The 18,485-nt window shown below is 32.6% G+C and overlaps 1 protein-coding gene across 3 annotated transcripts in view; it reads right to left on the reverse strand.

Annotated features, from left to right (window-relative positions):
- Positions 1 to 1,001: 1,001 nt before the first annotated feature.
- MEMO1 (mediator of cell motility 1) overlaps positions 1,002 to 18,485 on the reverse strand; it is a 118,518-nt gene continuing 101,034 nt past the window's right edge. Inside the window, exons 7-10 of one of the 3 annotated variants that reach the window (XM_036262260.1) lie at positions 12,799 to 12,875; positions 5,229 to 5,291; positions 3,003 to 3,107; positions 1,008 to 1,662 (exon numbers count right to left, since the gene is read on the reverse strand). In XM_036262260.1, coding sequence (XP_036118153.1) covers positions 1,531 to 1,662; positions 3,003 to 3,107; positions 5,229 to 5,291; positions 12,799 to 12,875 — 377 coding nt within the window. In that variant the 3' untranslated portion in view covers positions 1,008 to 1,530. Of the gene's footprint in view, positions 1,663 to 3,002; positions 3,108 to 5,228; positions 5,292 to 12,798; positions 12,876 to 18,485 lie in introns of all 3 variants that reach the window. The other 2 variants (XM_036262259.1, XM_036262262.1) reach the window with 2 other exon arrangements.

Below are 18,485 nucleotides of genomic sequence, written 5' to 3' on the forward strand. Positions count from 1 at the left end.
TAATCATGTATTAGTTTTATACTCAGAAAACATTAAAAATTCATCCTATAATCAATTTTGAAATTTTCATAGTCTATATAATAAATAAGGAATAAATATTTATAGCACTCAAAAGTATATCCAAATGATGGAAAATAAAACAGTAATATGTTAGAATATAATTTCCACACATGTATAGGTGGGTAATTTTGAATCCAAAAGATAGCATTAATTTATCTCAAGTCTTGCGTATATAAAGTTGATATTTAGTAAATAAGAAAGGCAATCTTTAAATAAAATCGGTGCAAGGCATCTAAAAATTGTGCTATTCTGGCATAACATTGAAGGTATAAATTGTTCTCCAATGTAATGAAGACACCCAGTATTAGATTAAAATAGGTATAATCTAGTACATGCATGGTGGCCAATAATTACTAACTGACTAGAACTGGTCTATGCTAAACAAAGAAATACAACACCATACCATTATTTTAGTTGGAAGAGCCGCACCAAAAATCATGACAAAGAAATTTTAGAACTACAAGAAAATCCAGTGGCTTTTTGTTGTTATTGTTAATGATTTCTTGCTAAAAATTCAAGTCAAATTGCTTAAAGCACTAAAAAAGCATAGCAGCAGTGTATGGTCTGCAATGATTGGAAAAACTCTAAGAACACTCTTCAACGTTTCCTCATTTGCAGACTACTGCCTATCAAACATGATCTTTGAAGGAAAGGACTACGTCTATGTTCTTTTATCAATCTCAAATATACAATATAGCAATGACACAAAGTGATGTCACACACAAAAACAAACTGTATGTAATTTGAAAAGCTAACTTTAAAATATGATTCTCATATCTGTGATAAAAAAATCACATAAATATGCTAAATATAATATACATCCTAACGTATTTTCATGTAAGAACTGAAGTTTACCACTTTTAACATAAAAAGTCTGAGATGAATTAATAAAAAAACAATTTTCATATAATACCACAGAGCAATAAGTTTAAATCAGACTATTTTGAGTTGTGTAGCCCTTTATTAGCAACTAAAATAGAAGGTATCTGTTGTACAACACGGGTAGTAATTGACTATAACTGGAGAATTATTATATTCTAATACAGATCATTTATAAATGCAATTTCTTTATTAAAAAGCTTCCACCTTTTTTGTTTGTGTACAATTTGCAAAACTATTCTGAAAGCGGAATATATGTGCACAAGTCTGCAAAGAGTGCAAATTTAGGATATGGTAAATGCTTTACAAGTTACTTTCAAAACACTGCCACAACTGGGCCATTACATTGCCATCTTTTTTGATCAAAATATTTGATGCCAGCCTTCCTTCCACTGTCCTAAACTATAAAGCATTTTTTAATGAGTTGAAATTAAGGAAGGACTACACCTACTAGAAAAGAAGAGAAGAAAGTTCTATTAGTTTGAGGTTTCAGAATCCCCCCAAACCAAGACCAGGATCTTGGTAAGGGCTAGGTTGGGACCCGAACAGAGTATGAGTGTGTGCAGGTGGCATCCCTGAGGATTCAGAGCTTCAGTGGACCGTGAGTGCTCCAGCTGCATAACTCACTGAACTGTCTTGCCAGTTTCTACACTGGCTTGACTGGGCATAATTCAAAAAGGAAAAGCTCATATTCATTCCATTCTTCTGAAGCTCGGTGATAGCCTAGAAAAAGAAAATTCTGGTTATAACAGATAACATATAAAAAAATTACACTCTTCGAATGTGTTGGTGGCTTAATTTTGTGCACTTCACAGTTTAATTTGACTTTGGCTAAAGTTGAAATGTATACAAATAAAAGTTTTAAAAGGTATACCAGGATTTTTACTTTGTGTATTGGTTCATCATTTATTTTACAAAAATGTTATTTGATTCAATTCTGATGTTAGGAAATTAGTGTAGCTTTATCTAGTTTAAATTTCAGAAATTAGTTTAAGCCCTTAATAGTTTTTTCTTCCAGTTAGTCAATAATGCTTAAAAGAAAACCCTTCTTAAAAATCCACAATGTACTGTTTTTCACATCACATTAAATTAATACTGGACAGCCAGTGTGGCTCACTGGTTGAGCATCGACCCATGCACCAAGAGGTCACCGGTTCGATTCAGGGCATGTGCCTAAGTTGTGGGCCAAGTCCCCAGTGGGAGGCAGGCAGGAGGCGGCCAATCAATGATCTCTTTCATCGATATTTCTATCTCTCTCTCCCTCTCCCTTCCTCTCTCTCTAAAACCAACAAAGAAAAAAAATTAATTAAAAAAGAAAGAAAAAAACTTAACACTGGACTTCTAATTCTTACCCTAGACTATTCTATACTACATTGCCTTCTCCATTATTTCTGTCTTTCCAAAGCAATGAGCCTATTATTTCTTCCTCTTCCCATTCCTGAGTATACACTTTCTTCTTTCTTAAAAAGTCTTACATTTTCTTTCAGAAAATCCATACTGTTTTATTTATTAGTGGAAATTAATGTTATTCTCTCTTTCAAACATCCAGCTAATCAAGACTTCTGCCTATTACTACCATTCCTTAAATGACTTACTATTGTTTTCCTTATAAAGAGAAATACTTATAAGTCATCTGTCTTGCTTTATTAACTTACACATATCTAAAGATCAAGAGCAAAACCTTCCATTTATTTTTATAGAGTCTAGGACACTAAATAAAACCAAGAAATTAATACGCGCATATCTCTTGAAAGGTTACTTTGACTTATATTTATAAAGAACATACTGGAATTGGCTGAGAATCTAGAGAAAATGGGTTCGTATTCTAAATAACTTTCTGTATTTAAAAAAGTATTGGCCTATCTTCTAGTGATAAATAACTTTATTCAAGTAACCAAAACAATGGGAATCCAAATTATCTTAAAGGTAGTAGAAAGAAAATTGACTATATGTACCTAAAACCTATGCAAATAAGGTATCACAGGTACCGTAAGATGTTTAAGATATTTTAAAACATCACAGGATCAAATGTTAAAAAATCAAAGCTTCCTAAGGATACTCACATTTAATAACACTCCAATGGGATGTCTTCCACATATAGTATTATGGTATTTCTTCAAGTAATTGCTAAAAGATACAGGGTCTAATTGTTCTATAATACTCATACCCTAGAGAGAGAGGGAGAGGAAGAGAGAGAGAGACAGAGAGAGAGAGAAAATGAAAGAAAAAGGGGAAAAAAAGGACATAATTTATTATTTCCTGGTTACATTTGAAAACTGTTCCTTAGAGCTAAACACTGTAATTTTTTCATTAAGGAGAAGAAAATAAAATATATTAAATAAACCTTGTGAAATATCAAACTCATTCATTCAAAGCTGATCAATCTCATTATAATCAGCTCTCAATAGGCACACTTCATTAACAGAAATCTTTTCGTTTTCTCTGACCTCCTCGTATGTTTCTATACGACCTTTGCCTGTTGTTACTTAGCTCATAATCCTCAAACATTTCATAATTTCATATTTTTCCTATATATATTTACAAAAGTAAATCTGTTGTGAAAATGTTCATAGGAATCTAAAATTAAACTTGATATATGCCTGTTTTCCCCATATCCACTATATTTCTCCTACCATTGACATAATCAAGAGTTGGTTGTAATTTACCTATTTTCATAACTAAGCTTAAATATTAACAGTGTGCAAGACATTTTAAATTATCAGTAATTATCTAGGTATATGATAAACTACAAATTAAAAAGAAATTTACATATTTTTAATTAATTTAAAGCCTATAAAAGGTTAACAAAATATGTCGTTTATGAATAAGTTAAAAAAAAAAAGCTTTTTATCTCTTTAATACTTTAAAGTAGAATGCTTTTTTTCAAGATTTGGGTTCAGAATCAATGTTTATAGACTACTATTAAAACAATCACTATGACTTGGATACCTGTTTGCACTAAAGTCCATATTCTGCAGATGCATTCAAATAACATCTTCATAATATGTTAATCTAGAGCAACTTTAACTCATCTGAATTGGGCAAATAAATTCATGATTCTAGCTCATTCATTCAGTAATTACCTTACCTTGTTTTAGTCTGGTAAAATACTTTACATTTGTGTCCAATAAACTGGATTAATATCCTCTGGGAGAAATGTAAATGGTAGTTTAACTAGGAAACTAACTAATATATTTTGTGTGATTTTAAAATTATATTTCAACATGTTTCACCAAAACAAGCAATGGCGCAAAAGCACCTAGAATAATCAGATGAACAGTCATCTGAAAAATTATTGTAATCAGGAAGTGACATATAAATACTACAGTGGCAGCATCAGAATTTAATTAATAAACTTTTTTCAGAATATTCAAGTCCTTCATAAACATTATCACATTCTTCTACAACTACATCTAAAAGATAGGCATATGCATATATAATCAACTTTCAACTGCTTGCACATCAATTAGCCATTCTCAGACTTATCGACAACCAGTGATTAATGCTAAGTTGGTTTTCCCCTGCCAGCTACAAGGTTTCCACATCAACAGTCTCCACTAACAGCTGGTATAAGTTCAGAGACACATGAACTAACTTAAAAGTTAAACCTAAGATAAACAATTAGTACTATAATTCTGGTGCAAAGAAAAATCACACAATATATTTCTAAGCCAAGTAGTAATACAGAAATGAAGTTAATAAATCTTCCATAAACACAGATATCTAGATATAACCCCCTAAATATGAAGAAACTGAGACATAAAAATGGTTAAAAGCTTGCCTCTTAACTTTCTAATCCTAGGCTATTTCTCAATGACTACTCTGCTATATACAGTATAACAAAAGACATACCAATAATCTTTTAAATAATCTCTTTAAATAATATGGTATATGTATTATATGAGAAATTTAATGCTCTTGGATGAGGTTTAGGACAGCTTACCTTAAATAGAATTCCACTCATTAATAAATTATGCGACATTGAGGTTCCAATGTACGTTTTAGTATTAAAATCTCAAAGCACATATTTGAACAAACTTATGAAATTTAAATGACATAAGGAATTCAAAGAGAAGGAAATTAATGATCCCACTTTAGAAGACAAAGAATTCAAAGCAACTGACCAATAAATTTCATATTGAAAGATATAGTTATAAATGTAGAAGACACTACTAAATAAAGTGTTCAAAATGAAGATAATGGTTAAATTATAACAATAAGAAATAATAATGATGGAATATAAGATTAAATTTAAAATTTTAATTCCCAAAAGTGTGTTATGTACCTACTAGGTCAAGAATCAATTCCATTACACTCAATTCTCTGATGAATATGATAGTTAAGAGGTATGCCTTTTAATAAAAGAGGGATAAAGAGAAAAGTTAAGGCTTTACAATTGAAAAATTCATGAAGTACACAAATAATAGCAATAGCGACAATAAAATTGCAAAATGGGACATCAATTCACTAATACAGAACACTGGCAAATATGCTTTTGTATATATTTATGTTTTGATGCTAACAATTTTGAAATTACTATTACTAAAATTTCATGATGAAAAAATAAATGCTTCTCAAATATGCCCAATTAACTTTTTTATTTCTTAAAACACTGCAAGACATGATCAGTGAATCTAAGCGACAGGCAACAGAAAGCTTGCCTAGATCGTAGTATACTGACTATTTGTTCACATGAATTTAATCTAATATGAAGCAGTGAAGTGGGTCACTACCCATTCAGTTCTAAGATACAAATCAGACATAAACACCAAAAGTGTATCCATCATAGACTGGATTTCTGTGGAATTTATAGCTTCAGCAAGACATCCTCAGATTGAAACTCTCTACCTTGAGGGGGACAAGAACAGAGGGAATCTATCATTATGCTCACCCTCCAAGTAATGGACAAAACCTTGCAATGTCAAATCCCAGTGGCACTCCTAAACTACACATGCAGTCTTAACAAACAAAACTTTAAATTCGGGTCTCTGGTAAAATAACAAAACCTTCCCCTTTTAAAAAAGGTGTATCTAGCCCAGCCAGTGTGGTTGAACATCGACCCATGCACCAAGAGGTCGCCGGTTCAATTCCTGGTCAGGTCATACTGCTCAGGTTGTAGATCCCCTGTGGGGGCATGTAGGAGGTGGCCAATTGATGTTCTCTCTCATTGATGTTTCTATCTCTCTCTCCCTCTCCCTTCCTCTCTCTCTAAAATCAATAAAGAAAAAAATTAAAAAAATTTTTGAAGTGTATCTAGCCCAGCTGGTGTGGCTCAGTGGATTGAGCATCATCCCATGGACTGAGAGGTCCTGGTTTGATTCCTGGTCAGGGCACATGCCCCAGTTGTGGGCTCAATTCCCAATGGGGGACATGCAGGAGGCGGCCGATGTTTCTCTCTCATATCAATGTTTCTATTTCTCTCTCCTTTCCTGTCTCTCTAAAGAAACAAAATCAATAAAAACATATTACCAAATATGTGTATCTATATATAATAAAATAATTTTATGTAATTTTAAGTATTATCACCCAGAAGTAATCTCCCTCTAAAATAACAAACACAAAAGAGTAGCTAAAAGCCTTTAAGAAAAACTAGAATCATGTCTTTTCAATATGAACACAGCCCTGGCTGATTAGACTCAGCAGTTAGAGCATCGGCCAGAGGACCAAAGAGCCTCAAGTTTGATTCCCTGTCAAGGGCACATACCTTGGTTGCGGGTTTGATCTCCAGACCCAGTCAGGGTCATGCGGGAGGCAATCGATCTATGTGTCTGTCTCACATCAATGTTTCTCTCTCTTTCTTTCTCTCTCTCTACTCCTCCCTCCTTCCCTCCCTCCCACTCTGTCTGAAAGAATCTATGGGTATCCTCAGGTGAGGATTAAAAAGAAAAAACTAATTATGAACACATAATTAATCACCATATTATCAAATCATTAGGACTCCTTTTTAAATAAGAATATACATTTATGTTGAAAGATAGATACACATTTAGGGAGGTAAGATGAGAACATGAAATATTCTGGTTTCTGTAAGAGGCATCAAGATAAAATCATATAGTGGAAGAAATTTTATGGGGGGATCACCCTAAAGATAGCAGTGCTAAGAACCAACATACTATCTTAAAGATGACATATCTTAAATCATTATCTTAAACAGCTATCTTAAAGATGATATTTTAAAACTACTAAAGACTACAAAGAAACTACTGGTGTAAGAAGTATGTGTAGACAAATATTAAAAAGTTCACTTTCAAAAGAGTAAGAAGAAAAGTAGTTGAAGTTCAAAGAAAATGAAGTGACTACTAATAAATGTAGAAGGAAAAGTTATAAGAATGATTAAAATGACATTTTCAGATTCTCTCTGCCAAATCATAAATAATTTGCCAATGTCCATATTGAAACATTGGTCTACATCAGAAGTGGTACAGAAAAAAATAACATATGATCATATAATATATATATAAAATATGTATAAGTATGACTAATATTTCAAGTATATAATCGAAAAAGTTAAGAAAAATCAGTGTCTTAAAATATGTTCTGCTTTGGTCACTTTTAGTACTAAATTACAAAAACCTAATTACCAAAAAACATGGTCAGTAGCAGATAACATTATAACTTTCAGAATCTACTGTAAGTTACCTTCCACCCCCTCCCCACCCCTCATCAAATACAACATTTGGAAGATCCAGTTTGTTTTCTTTATGTATGTATTTTTTCACATACTTAATTTCCAAGATACTCAAATGCTAGAGATATAAACATTTTGTAACAAAAACAGCTATTTTTCATTTGCTTTTGGAATTTCACTTTCTAGCTTTTTAATAACTACATTTAACAAGACTTTTCTGATAACAAAAAAGAACCAAAACTTAACACACATCATTTAAACAGGTTAAATCTAAAGTTTTATACTTAAAAATACTTTTTCACTTGTATCAAACTTTCAAAAATGTAATTATTATAATTCAGAATTACTAACATGTTTGTAATACTCAAAGAGAACCAATGATGACACTGTATTTACTCTGAAAAGACTGCATATAGGACTAAGATACTGGTTCTCAATTAAATGACATTGTTTAATATAAAATGGCACTGTAAAAAAGGAATATATAGAGGGATATTCACCATTTGGTTATATAAATCAATTGAGAAAACACCATTATATAAGAGTCTGCCTAATAGTGAGAGTACATATATACATACATGTAAAAAACATACATACATGACAAACAGAGCTAATCATTCTTATTTTAATCCATTTGTCCTAACTCCCAGAATTAACTTATAACTTGAGTTAACAGCAGGCTAATAAAAGAACATAACACTAATAAGCCATTTAAAAAATTTATATATATAAATAGAAATGTTTCAATAAATGGACAACAAACATCAACTCCAAGTCAAATGTTATATTAAATATTAAAATCAAGCATATTAATATGAAGCAAATACTCAATATGTATTCAGAAATTGAATTCCTTGCTATTTAAATAAAGAAATTTAAATTTATCTTTATTGTTGAGAGTTATTAACAGAGGTCCCTCTTTTTTTCTCCCCTTGCCCTCCTCCACCCAGTTCCCACCCCACCCCAGGTCTTCATCACCCTATTGTCTGTGTCCATAAGCAATGCATTTATCGTATAAGTTCTTTGGTTAAAATTTGTAAAGTTATGCTCTGGTAACTTTGGACATCTAAAGTAAGGTAAATCAGATGCAGATTTAGAAGTCACCTAAAGCTCACTGGTCTTATACTTTTGAAGTTCCAAAGACTTAGAAGCTAGCAGAAAAAGGCAACAATTTCAGGAAAAGTTATGAGAATCATGCCAAAGGATAAATGATACTCTTTTTTGCTCTGCCTCAAAGTAAGAAAACAGCTAAATATCTAACTGATTATATATACCAAGAGAGGCAAATTAAGCTAGTACTCTTAATATAAACTAACAACATAGATTTAGTGGAAAAATTGAAAGAATTGTTAAGTGTGGATGTTTATTTATAACATAAATACAGAATAACAAAGAATATTAATGTATTTAATGTGAACACAATTCTAGAGAGTTCCAAACGATGCTATCATGTTCGCTCACTTGGGGAAAACATCTTTCTTATGCAAAAAGCATAATTCTTACATTTGCGAAATTAAATGCTGCCTGATTAGGGCTCACAAATGACATAAAAAGCTAAACAGAAAAACAAAAACAAAAAAACAAGGAAATTTTGTTCCACTTCAACAAATGAGGAACCATAATGGGCCAGTTCACATTTACCTACAAAGCCATTTTAGGAATAAAGATGTTGGACTCTTTCCATACTAATGAAAGGGGATCTCCAAGGGCAAGTATGGGCAAGTCTATTTTGAAAAAGTTCCACAGATTATTTCAGTTTCAAAAACAGAACTGATGATTACTATAGGAGACAATCTCATCTCTCTGCCCTGGCTTTAATTACCAACTATCATCTCTCCCTAAAACACTGCCAATGTCCACTGTTTACTCCTGACCCTGCTGTAGAACCCATTCTCCACAACAGCCAGAGTAACCTTTAAAATCATGTAAATTACATCATCTCACTTCCCACTGCACTTAGGTAAATTCCGTACCCTGAAATATAAAGCCCTGCATTACCTTATCCCTGCCCATCTCTCTCATCACAGCTTGCACCATGCTACCCTTACCTACTACACTACTGCAACACTGGCCTTTCTTCTTTTCTTCTAATACACCAGCATTGTTCCCATCTTTACACTGGCAGTTCCTTAGGTCTAGGTTTCCCTCTGATCACTACTTGATTTGCTCCTCCTCATCATTTATATCTCAACTTAATGCTCCTCCGCAAGGAAGTCTTTCTCCAATCACCCTTGAATCATTTTCTATCTCAAACCACTTCAATATTTTCTGTAAAGCACACATCACTATTGGAAACTAACTTACATACATCCTTATCTTTTTTGAAACAATGTGTATCTCCCTCCCATTAGAATAAAAGTTCTGTGAGATCAGGTCTGCTTGTTTATTGTCTTATCTCCACCAGTTCCTGCACTATAAATGCCCTCAAAAGTAACTGGCAAGATGAAAATCCAAATGCCTACTTGACTGACCTCTCCCACTTGAATGTCTTAAAAGCAATAGCACATATTTCCTCTCAGGATTTACAATCTCCCTACCTCCTAAAAATCTGGCCCTATCTGCTTATGTTTCTGACCTAAGTGAATAGCAACATCTACCAGCAGCATAAACCACGTATTTAGGAGCCATCCTCGAAACTTCCTTCTCCAAGTCCTATTATAAATTTGTCTTTTAAATATACTGAATACATCCACTCTGTCCCCCTCTCTTTCACCATCACTACTCCATCCACTGTCTAAATTATCATTTCTCACCTGAACTACCCAACTAGTCTACTCATTTCTCCTCTGGCATCCCTCCAATCCATTTGCTCCCCTGCCGCTATATGATCTATTCAAATATAATCTGATTTGACCACTTTCCTATTTAATGTTCTTTAAACAGCCTGTTCTAAATTCTCAAGCTTCATTTCTCACCACTACCCCATCGATTCATTCAACGAATGCATACTGAGTACCCACTGACCAGCAGATACAAAATGGACCAAGATCCTGATCTCATGAAGCTTATAATCTAATAGGGAAGGTTATCACCAAACATATCAACAAATATTAAGTCACAGTCACATAGTAATAAGCAGTAAGATGAAGAATGAAGCAGAACAATTGTTTACCACAGGGGCATAATGAAAAATCATGGCCATATTTTTGGGTTTGTCTCAATAATGAGAAGATGCTACTGGGGGATTTAGTGGGTAGAGTCCAGAGATGCTGACTGCCCTGCAATACAGGACATCCCCCCCAGTATTGTTTTCATCCCATGACACTTTCAGAAGTCCATGTAGGTGAAAAAAACCTGCTTATAATTATCTACATCCTAACTCCATTTTACATACAAACATAAAGAAGCTTTATATGATTTTAATATACAGATTTCCCTTACTAAGTGAAGGAAGACTGTATACTTTAATTTACAACTTTACTAAATTTGCACTTGTAGTTGTTATATTAATGATACTATGTGTGTAAGCATTTAGCTACTTTAGTATGTCTTTACTAATCCAGTTGTTCCTGGGTGTTTACATTATTAAATAGATATTAATTTATTATGAATTACTTTCATTTATTTCTTTCTCATTTACACTTAGGGCATTCATTTAATTTAATTATGTATATCAGAAGGTCATATGCACTAATTCATTTGAAAAATATTTATTGAGCATCTAACTTATTATGTTCTAATAATTATTCTAAGCACTTCTGCTACATCTGTGAAGAAAAAATGACCTAACTAACTTAATTGTGATAAATAAGTAAAATATTCAGTTTGTTAGAAAAAAAAAGTAGAGCAAGGTAAGGTGGGTTGGGAATGCTGAATGGGTTGAGTGTATAGGATGCAAAATTAAATAGGGTGGTCAGTAGTCCTCAATGGGAAGGTGAAAGCTAAGCAAAGCCACAAGGTAAGTGAGATAGTCAAGTGCAAAAAGTCTTAAGCTAGGTACATATATGGCATTATTTGAAGAACAATAAGAACAGTGTGTCCATACTACCTCCTAAATATCTCTTACATCTCTATACTGTAATAACTTATTTTTAAGACTAGACTGTAATTTCCACTAAGTCACAGACCATGTTTTCTCTTCTTAATATCATCAATACTACACAGAGTACCAGATACACAGCAGACACCCAGTAAGGAAGAAAGTAAGTGATGAAAGAACCAGAACAGTTTTCAGAAGCAACCAATAACTAAAGCTCAGAAAAAAATAAGATTAGAACTAGAAGCCAGAAAAGAATTAAATGACTGAAAGGACATAATAAAGCTAAAAGAAAAGTCAGTAAACTAAAATCTAGAGAAAATCCCAAAGGTAAAAGTATTAGGCGATAATTGTATTTAAAGCAACAAAATAAATTTAAATATGATAAAAACCTCTTAATTTGTATTCATTCCATCTAGCTTTTAATAAAATATACTATGCAATATAATCTACCTAGGTTCAGATCCAGATTCCTTGCTAAAATGTTTTATCTACTATAGACTAAATATTTTTGTACTAAAGTATATGCATAAAGCTTCTGACACAGTGGTAAAGTTGATTTTAACAAATCGTAGACTTAAAGGCTGATACAGTTTAAAGACAATTTAGAGACCATCTACTCCAAGTCTCTCGTTCTCAGAGATGACAAGTTGAGGACTAGAGAACTGAAAGGATCTGTCAAAGGTCAGAGCAAGTTAGTGATATATCTGCTAGGTTTAATATTCTGTTTATGACTACCATACTACTTCAAGGAAAATGACAGGATCAATGTCTACTATATTCCTGGGCTAGGTACAAATAAAATCATTTTAAATTCTATATTTAAAGTAACTGAAATTTCATTTAAGAAAAATCTAAATGGCCAAAAATAGAATTAAATAATAAAATAAAATGGCCAAAAATAGAATTAAATAAAATAAACTAAGAATTTGCTCTGATTGTGTCTTCTTAACAGTAAGTACTGACATTAGTACCCTGTTTCTCTAAAACTAACATACTCCCCCAAATAATATAAAAAATCCATATCTAAATATTCTTAAGTAGTCTCATTAATCAAATAAAATTAAGATGAAGAAAATCTCCAATACAAGAGGAATTATTTGTATAATTAATACTATTACAAACTATATTTTGCACATTTAAAGATAAAGAATCATTAGTCCATTGTATAGTTCAACATATTAAGTCTTGAATCACTAATCTGAAATTAAAGAAAAAGTTTTAGAGTATTAAACCCCACACCTGAAAGACTTACCATTTTATCTAGATGTTCAATGGATCTATAAATCTCCCCCTGGGATTCATCATAGTAACTGTAACGGAACCTTTGACCTTGAAACAAATATCATGTACAAAATAAAATAGGGAAAAATTAGAAGCTAAAAAGAAAGCAAGCGCTTACCAAATAATTTCAGTTCTCAAGGAAGGCAAAGCACAGCTTAAGCCTCTGAGAGAATCACTCCCAAGAGCCCTTGTACATAAAAATAAAAGGCATATTTGGGAAGGTAATAAAGAAATGATATATCACCAGTGTTTTATGTTAAAAACTATTTCAAATTGTAAAACCTTATAGTCACAAGCAATACAAAAGACTAAGGAAACAAAACAGCTTAAAAGTTAGAAGCATTGTTAAATATATTATATCAATCTACAATGGAGAGTAAACCCAAAGAATATGATGCAAGAAAATTTGATTTAAAGAAACTCTCAATGTAACAAGTCAACGAAAGCTTAGCTTTTGCTGTACAAATGAAAAGATTTTATCTCTATTACAGAAAAAAAAAAAAAAGTGTAGATCAGAGATACATGTGGTTTGTGTGATTTTTTATTACCTCAAAAAATTTTATCTCATTTTCGCAAAACTTTCTACTTGGAAAAGGATCTATACATGTACCTTAAAATAGGATTCATAAAAGAATAGAATAGTCCTAGTCTAACAATAAAATTTCAATAAGGGTCCAAGCACAGAATATTGAATGTTTAGCTGTTCTCCAAACAGAGGGTAAAATGGAAGAAGCTCAAAAAGAAGACAGAAAACAAAAGACTGGGGAAACAAATTTTGCTTCCTATTCAAGTCATAGGAAAACCAAAAGCAACATATTCTAAACCCACATACCTAACTGTGGATTGTTATTATATTGATTATGTTGCATCTAAATCTTTCTTTCAACAACACCTTTATTTCCAAGAACTCATTACTTTATATTTATTTTAAAAGATTCACCAAAATGCATTTCTAAAGGTATTACAGCACACCAATCATGTATGCACACACTATATGTCTTGTGATTCATTTTGAGAGCAAGTTCACATATCCAATTATTATCCTCACAACTGAGAAGACAGATTTCTTAGGCAGGATAATTAAGATCTTTAAGTTTTCTGTTTACCTTGCTAAAAAATACCATCTTATAAATAATGAGCATTGCAAAATTATAAAACGCTTTTGATGTCTTTAAAAAAAAAAAACAGACATCATATTTCTTAAAATTTCATTTACTTTTGATGCTGATCATCTTTGATGGTCACCTTTCTACAATATATACATTTCCTTAACTGTCACATTTTAACTTTTCACATACATTACTATGTACAATTACTCAATGTGGCAGTTCTTATTTTTCTCCCAAGAGCTATTATTAAATGAATATTGCATCTTACATGATATCCTAGAATAAAGCAATAAGTTCGGAGACAATTATCTGCTTCCTAAATATAAAATTTTTTTTGTAAATATTGAATAATAGTCCTTGCACTAAATACATTCTTAAACAGTGACAGTTCATCACTCAATGCCCTTATATTAAATAAATCAACGCACATTTCTTTCAAAATTTAGGATTAAGTATAGAATTATTTGTCTTTAAAGAATTTACATACTTCCTTCTATCTAATAATGAAAATTATATAATTTATCCCATTTTTCCTATTTGCCAGGTAACTGTCAAAAGGCTCAAAGTCTCTCACAATAATTTATTGATTCAAATCATTCGTATTAAATGTTTACTTAATTTCAAGTTCTTTTGATAAAGCTGCCCAAAGTATTTAAATGAACAATTAAATGAATACTCTTAGACAAGGAAATTCTCACTCAGTGTCACTGTAGTAAGAGTTAACAGCCTTGTAAGAAATCAAGATGAATGTTCTTTGAAGCTGAACTGTTTCAGGTATATACTAATGCTTTCTTTTTTCTTGCTTCTGGAGATAGCTACTAGTTTTAGGTGTCAAGAATCCCTGTGACCAGGATACAACTGCCTTTTCTGAAGACTCCTAACTCATGGGTGCAGAGAAAAATGCATGTACTTTGTGATTGCCATTTGCTACTCAAAAGTTTTGTTTTGCTTATTTCCAAGTTCAGAGCTACTGTTTCAAATGGTCAAAGGTGGCCAAACCTGCCTTAATCCTAAGTGAAAAGTGTAACTATATTTTTAAATGCTGTCTTGTTCATATGGACCATTTTAAAGGTAAGTTTCATTTCAAAACTACTTCTTAAGTAAAAGTACATAGAATGTTTGAAACTTTAAAATACTAAATCAATATGTAATTTAATAAAACAAAATACACAAAATAGTCAATGGGTCAATATTTAATATTTTGCTATCTACTTTTTGCTACTCTTTAGTAGCCACCCTGCATTTAGTAGTTGAAGAACTGAGTAGAAATATTTGATGAGCTCTAAAGAAGCCCTCTGTTAAGAAGTTAAATCCACTCTACATATAGCTAACTACACTGAAAAAAAATCTTACTCATAAACGCACAAACTGTCTCACAATAATTTTTTTTAATTGTACTAATATTTTAAAATTTTTTCAGAAATTCATTCTGGTCAATATACAAACAGACAGCATCTAATTTAAAGAAAATAACTAGCTCTGGCTGATGTGGCTCAGGTGGCTGAGCGAGGTCCCATGCACAAAGAGATCCTTGGTTCAATTCCCAGTCAGGGCACATGCCTGGGTTGGGGGCTTGATCCTCAGTAGGGGGCGTGCAGGAGGAGGCCGAGCAATGTTTCTCTCAAAGATGTTTCTCTCTCTCCCTATTCCTTCCTTTCTCTCTAAAATCAATAATAGCACATTAAAAATGAAATAAAGTAAATAACTGCCATTATCATAGCCTGTGTGTGTGTGTGTGTGTGTGTGTGTGTGTGTGTGTGTGTGTATTGCATGCGTGTGCCAATACACACTCAATTTTAGGTAAACACTGCTTGGAATTTGAGTTCAAAAGATCTTTTGATTTCTAATTACTAAAAAAATAAGTTTATCAAGATTTTATATAATAAGAAATAAAAGAAATGACAACACTAGCACAATGCCCTGATCATAAACGTACATTTAATTATTTATTGTTGATTCATAATATATGTATCATTTCATGTACCTCACGAGCAGACAAGCTTATCAACCTAAACTGCACAAATACACTTGCCTATGCACCTGGAGAACTGGACTTGTGTACTTTTATAAGTATGAATAAAGCATATCACATAGTAAGAGAAAATTACTTACCTGAAACTTATCCTTTCAGAAGGTACACTGGGAAAATGGATTCTTTGAGCCCCTGTTTCAACTCCAAGTATGAGCTTTCTAGCTTTAAGAGCCATTGACACTGCCCCTAGGGGCAGCACAAGCTTTGGAACTCCCCTAGTGAGTATGTCAGTAGTTTCTTCAGATGCCTTCCCTCAGTTCTTTTCAAATTCAAAAGATGAGAGAAAAAATAACCCAAGAAAAAAATCCTGTAAAGCAGAAACCTTACTCTTTGAGGGAAGGAGGGTAGCTCATTTGTGAATCCATTCCAGAGCACGCTTTCTGAGAAAAAGAAATACAGGTAAGTAATTTTCCCATCTCCAAAGGTGACTGGTGATTAATGAGTGGATTCACAGAGTGTGGAGAATAAGCTCCAGGGATGTCTGTTTAACACACAACAATCAACTAATGAGGACAAACATAACAATGAATGGTACAAGAACCAACACTACTTTTCAAGTACCTTGAAACCTCAACATGAAGCTATACACTGGATTGTGGAATTACACAATGAGTTTGTAAAGTTGATCTATAAAGCCCTCAAAAGATCAGTCAATAAGACAGGCTTTCAGACATGTGTCCAGTAAAAACTGTACTGTTATACATTTACTTAATCACTTTGTATGTTAAAACGTTTTAAGATATTTTATTTAAACCTCAGAACCTGTGAGGTAGAGTGCTAAGGACCTAAAACTGGGGACGCTCATAACTAAAATCACTATCAAAGGGAAAAAAATGCATTTCACAAAGGAAATACATTCTCAGCAGCATCAAATAAGGTAATCACTTTTATAAGCAAAATACTACAGTCCTTTCATTCTGAAATCTTGGTTATGATGTAAAAGTATTAGCCTTCTCTCAAACTTGCAAAAGATCGAAAACCTAAATATGTGAAATCAGTACTGGATAAATATCAAAGCAAGAATAAGCTATATTTCAGGAATTAGCTAACTTAAACTCAAAGCAAATTAAATATTTACAAAAAGGTAATACCCTCATAACCCAAAAGACTAACAATAGAAAGGAAGAAGGATATGTGTGAATAATCATTTTAGTGTATATTAAAGTAGAAATCTAAATAAAGATATAAATATTTAGGAAAATACCATTTTAATAAGTGGAACTTATGAAAAGAGAAATTATGTAAACCTAGACAAATGTAAGTTTATTAGTAAAAATCAAAAATTGCTGAAGTCACAGAAGTAAATTTTATTCATATTTTAACAAAATAATATAATGTATCACTAATATTCACCAAGTAAATTTTATTAAAACTGATTTGTTCCTAAAACCACCATAACAGGAAAATTAAATAAAAGCATGAAGCTACTCTTAAATAATCAATTTCTGTTAGATCCAGTTTCACTTAGAAACTTCTTTAAAGCTAACTAAAAATGTTGTTAATAAAAGTTATTAATAATCTAAATTTCAGGGAGGTCAAGAAAACACAAATATTTATAGTATCTATGAAGAAGAATAAAAATGTAACGTATAAAAATTCTGCTAATTACAAAACTAAAATAGATGCGGAGTTCTTTCATATGAAGTCATCCTATAGGATGGGGAACTTGTTAAGTATGCAAAGTATGGGGACAATATTATTTAACCAAATACTTGCAGCAAATGTCCTTTCACTTAAGTCACTCTTCCTGACAGTTAACAGGAAAGATGAAAAAGGGGTGGAATCATTATAAGCGTTAACTGGAAAACATCATCCTATTGGGCTGACTACTGACAAGATAAAAGGCAAGAGCTGAAATGCAGGCTTTGGGGGGCAGAAATAGGGGCATAAGAGAATCTAAGTTCCCAACTCTCCCTTCGCTCATCTCACCCATGACAAAAACTTCAGAGTATTTTAGTCTTTGTACTTTTTATCTCTCTAAATATCTCTTTCAAGTCTGAATAAAGCTAAATGGGATCTGAAAGGTGAGCATCTTTAAAGCAAAATACACTTAAAAAATTTTTTTTCCTTTACTGACTCTAGAGACAGAGGAAGTGAGAGGGAGAGAGAGAGAAATATTGACGAGAGAGAACATCAATCAGCTGCCTCCTGCGTGCCCCCGACTGGAGATCAGGTCCACAACCTGGGCATGTGCCCTGACCAAGAATTGAACCGGCGACCTCTTGGTGCATGGGTCGATGCTCAACCACTGAGCCACACCGGCTGGACGCAAATTAACTTTAAAAAAGGAAATTTGTCCAGCTGGTGTGGCTCAGTGGTTGAGCATCGACCCATGCACCAAGAGGTCACTGGTTCGATTCCTGGTCAGGGCACATGCCCAGGTTATGGGCCAAGTCCCCAGTGGGAAGCATGTAGGAGGCAGCCAATCGATGTTCTCTCTCACTGATGTTTCTATATCTCTCTCCCTCTCCCTTCCGCTCTCTTTAAAATCAATAAAGAAAAAAAAATGTTTTTGAA

The sequence above is a fragment of the Molossus molossus genome, unplaced genomic scaffold (genome assembly GCF_014108415.1).
Source record: "Molossus molossus isolate mMolMol1 unplaced genomic scaffold, mMolMol1.p scaffold_m16_p_15, whole genome shotgun sequence".
Classification (NCBI taxonomy): Eukaryota; Metazoa; Chordata; class Mammalia; order Chiroptera; family Molossidae; genus Molossus; species Molossus molossus.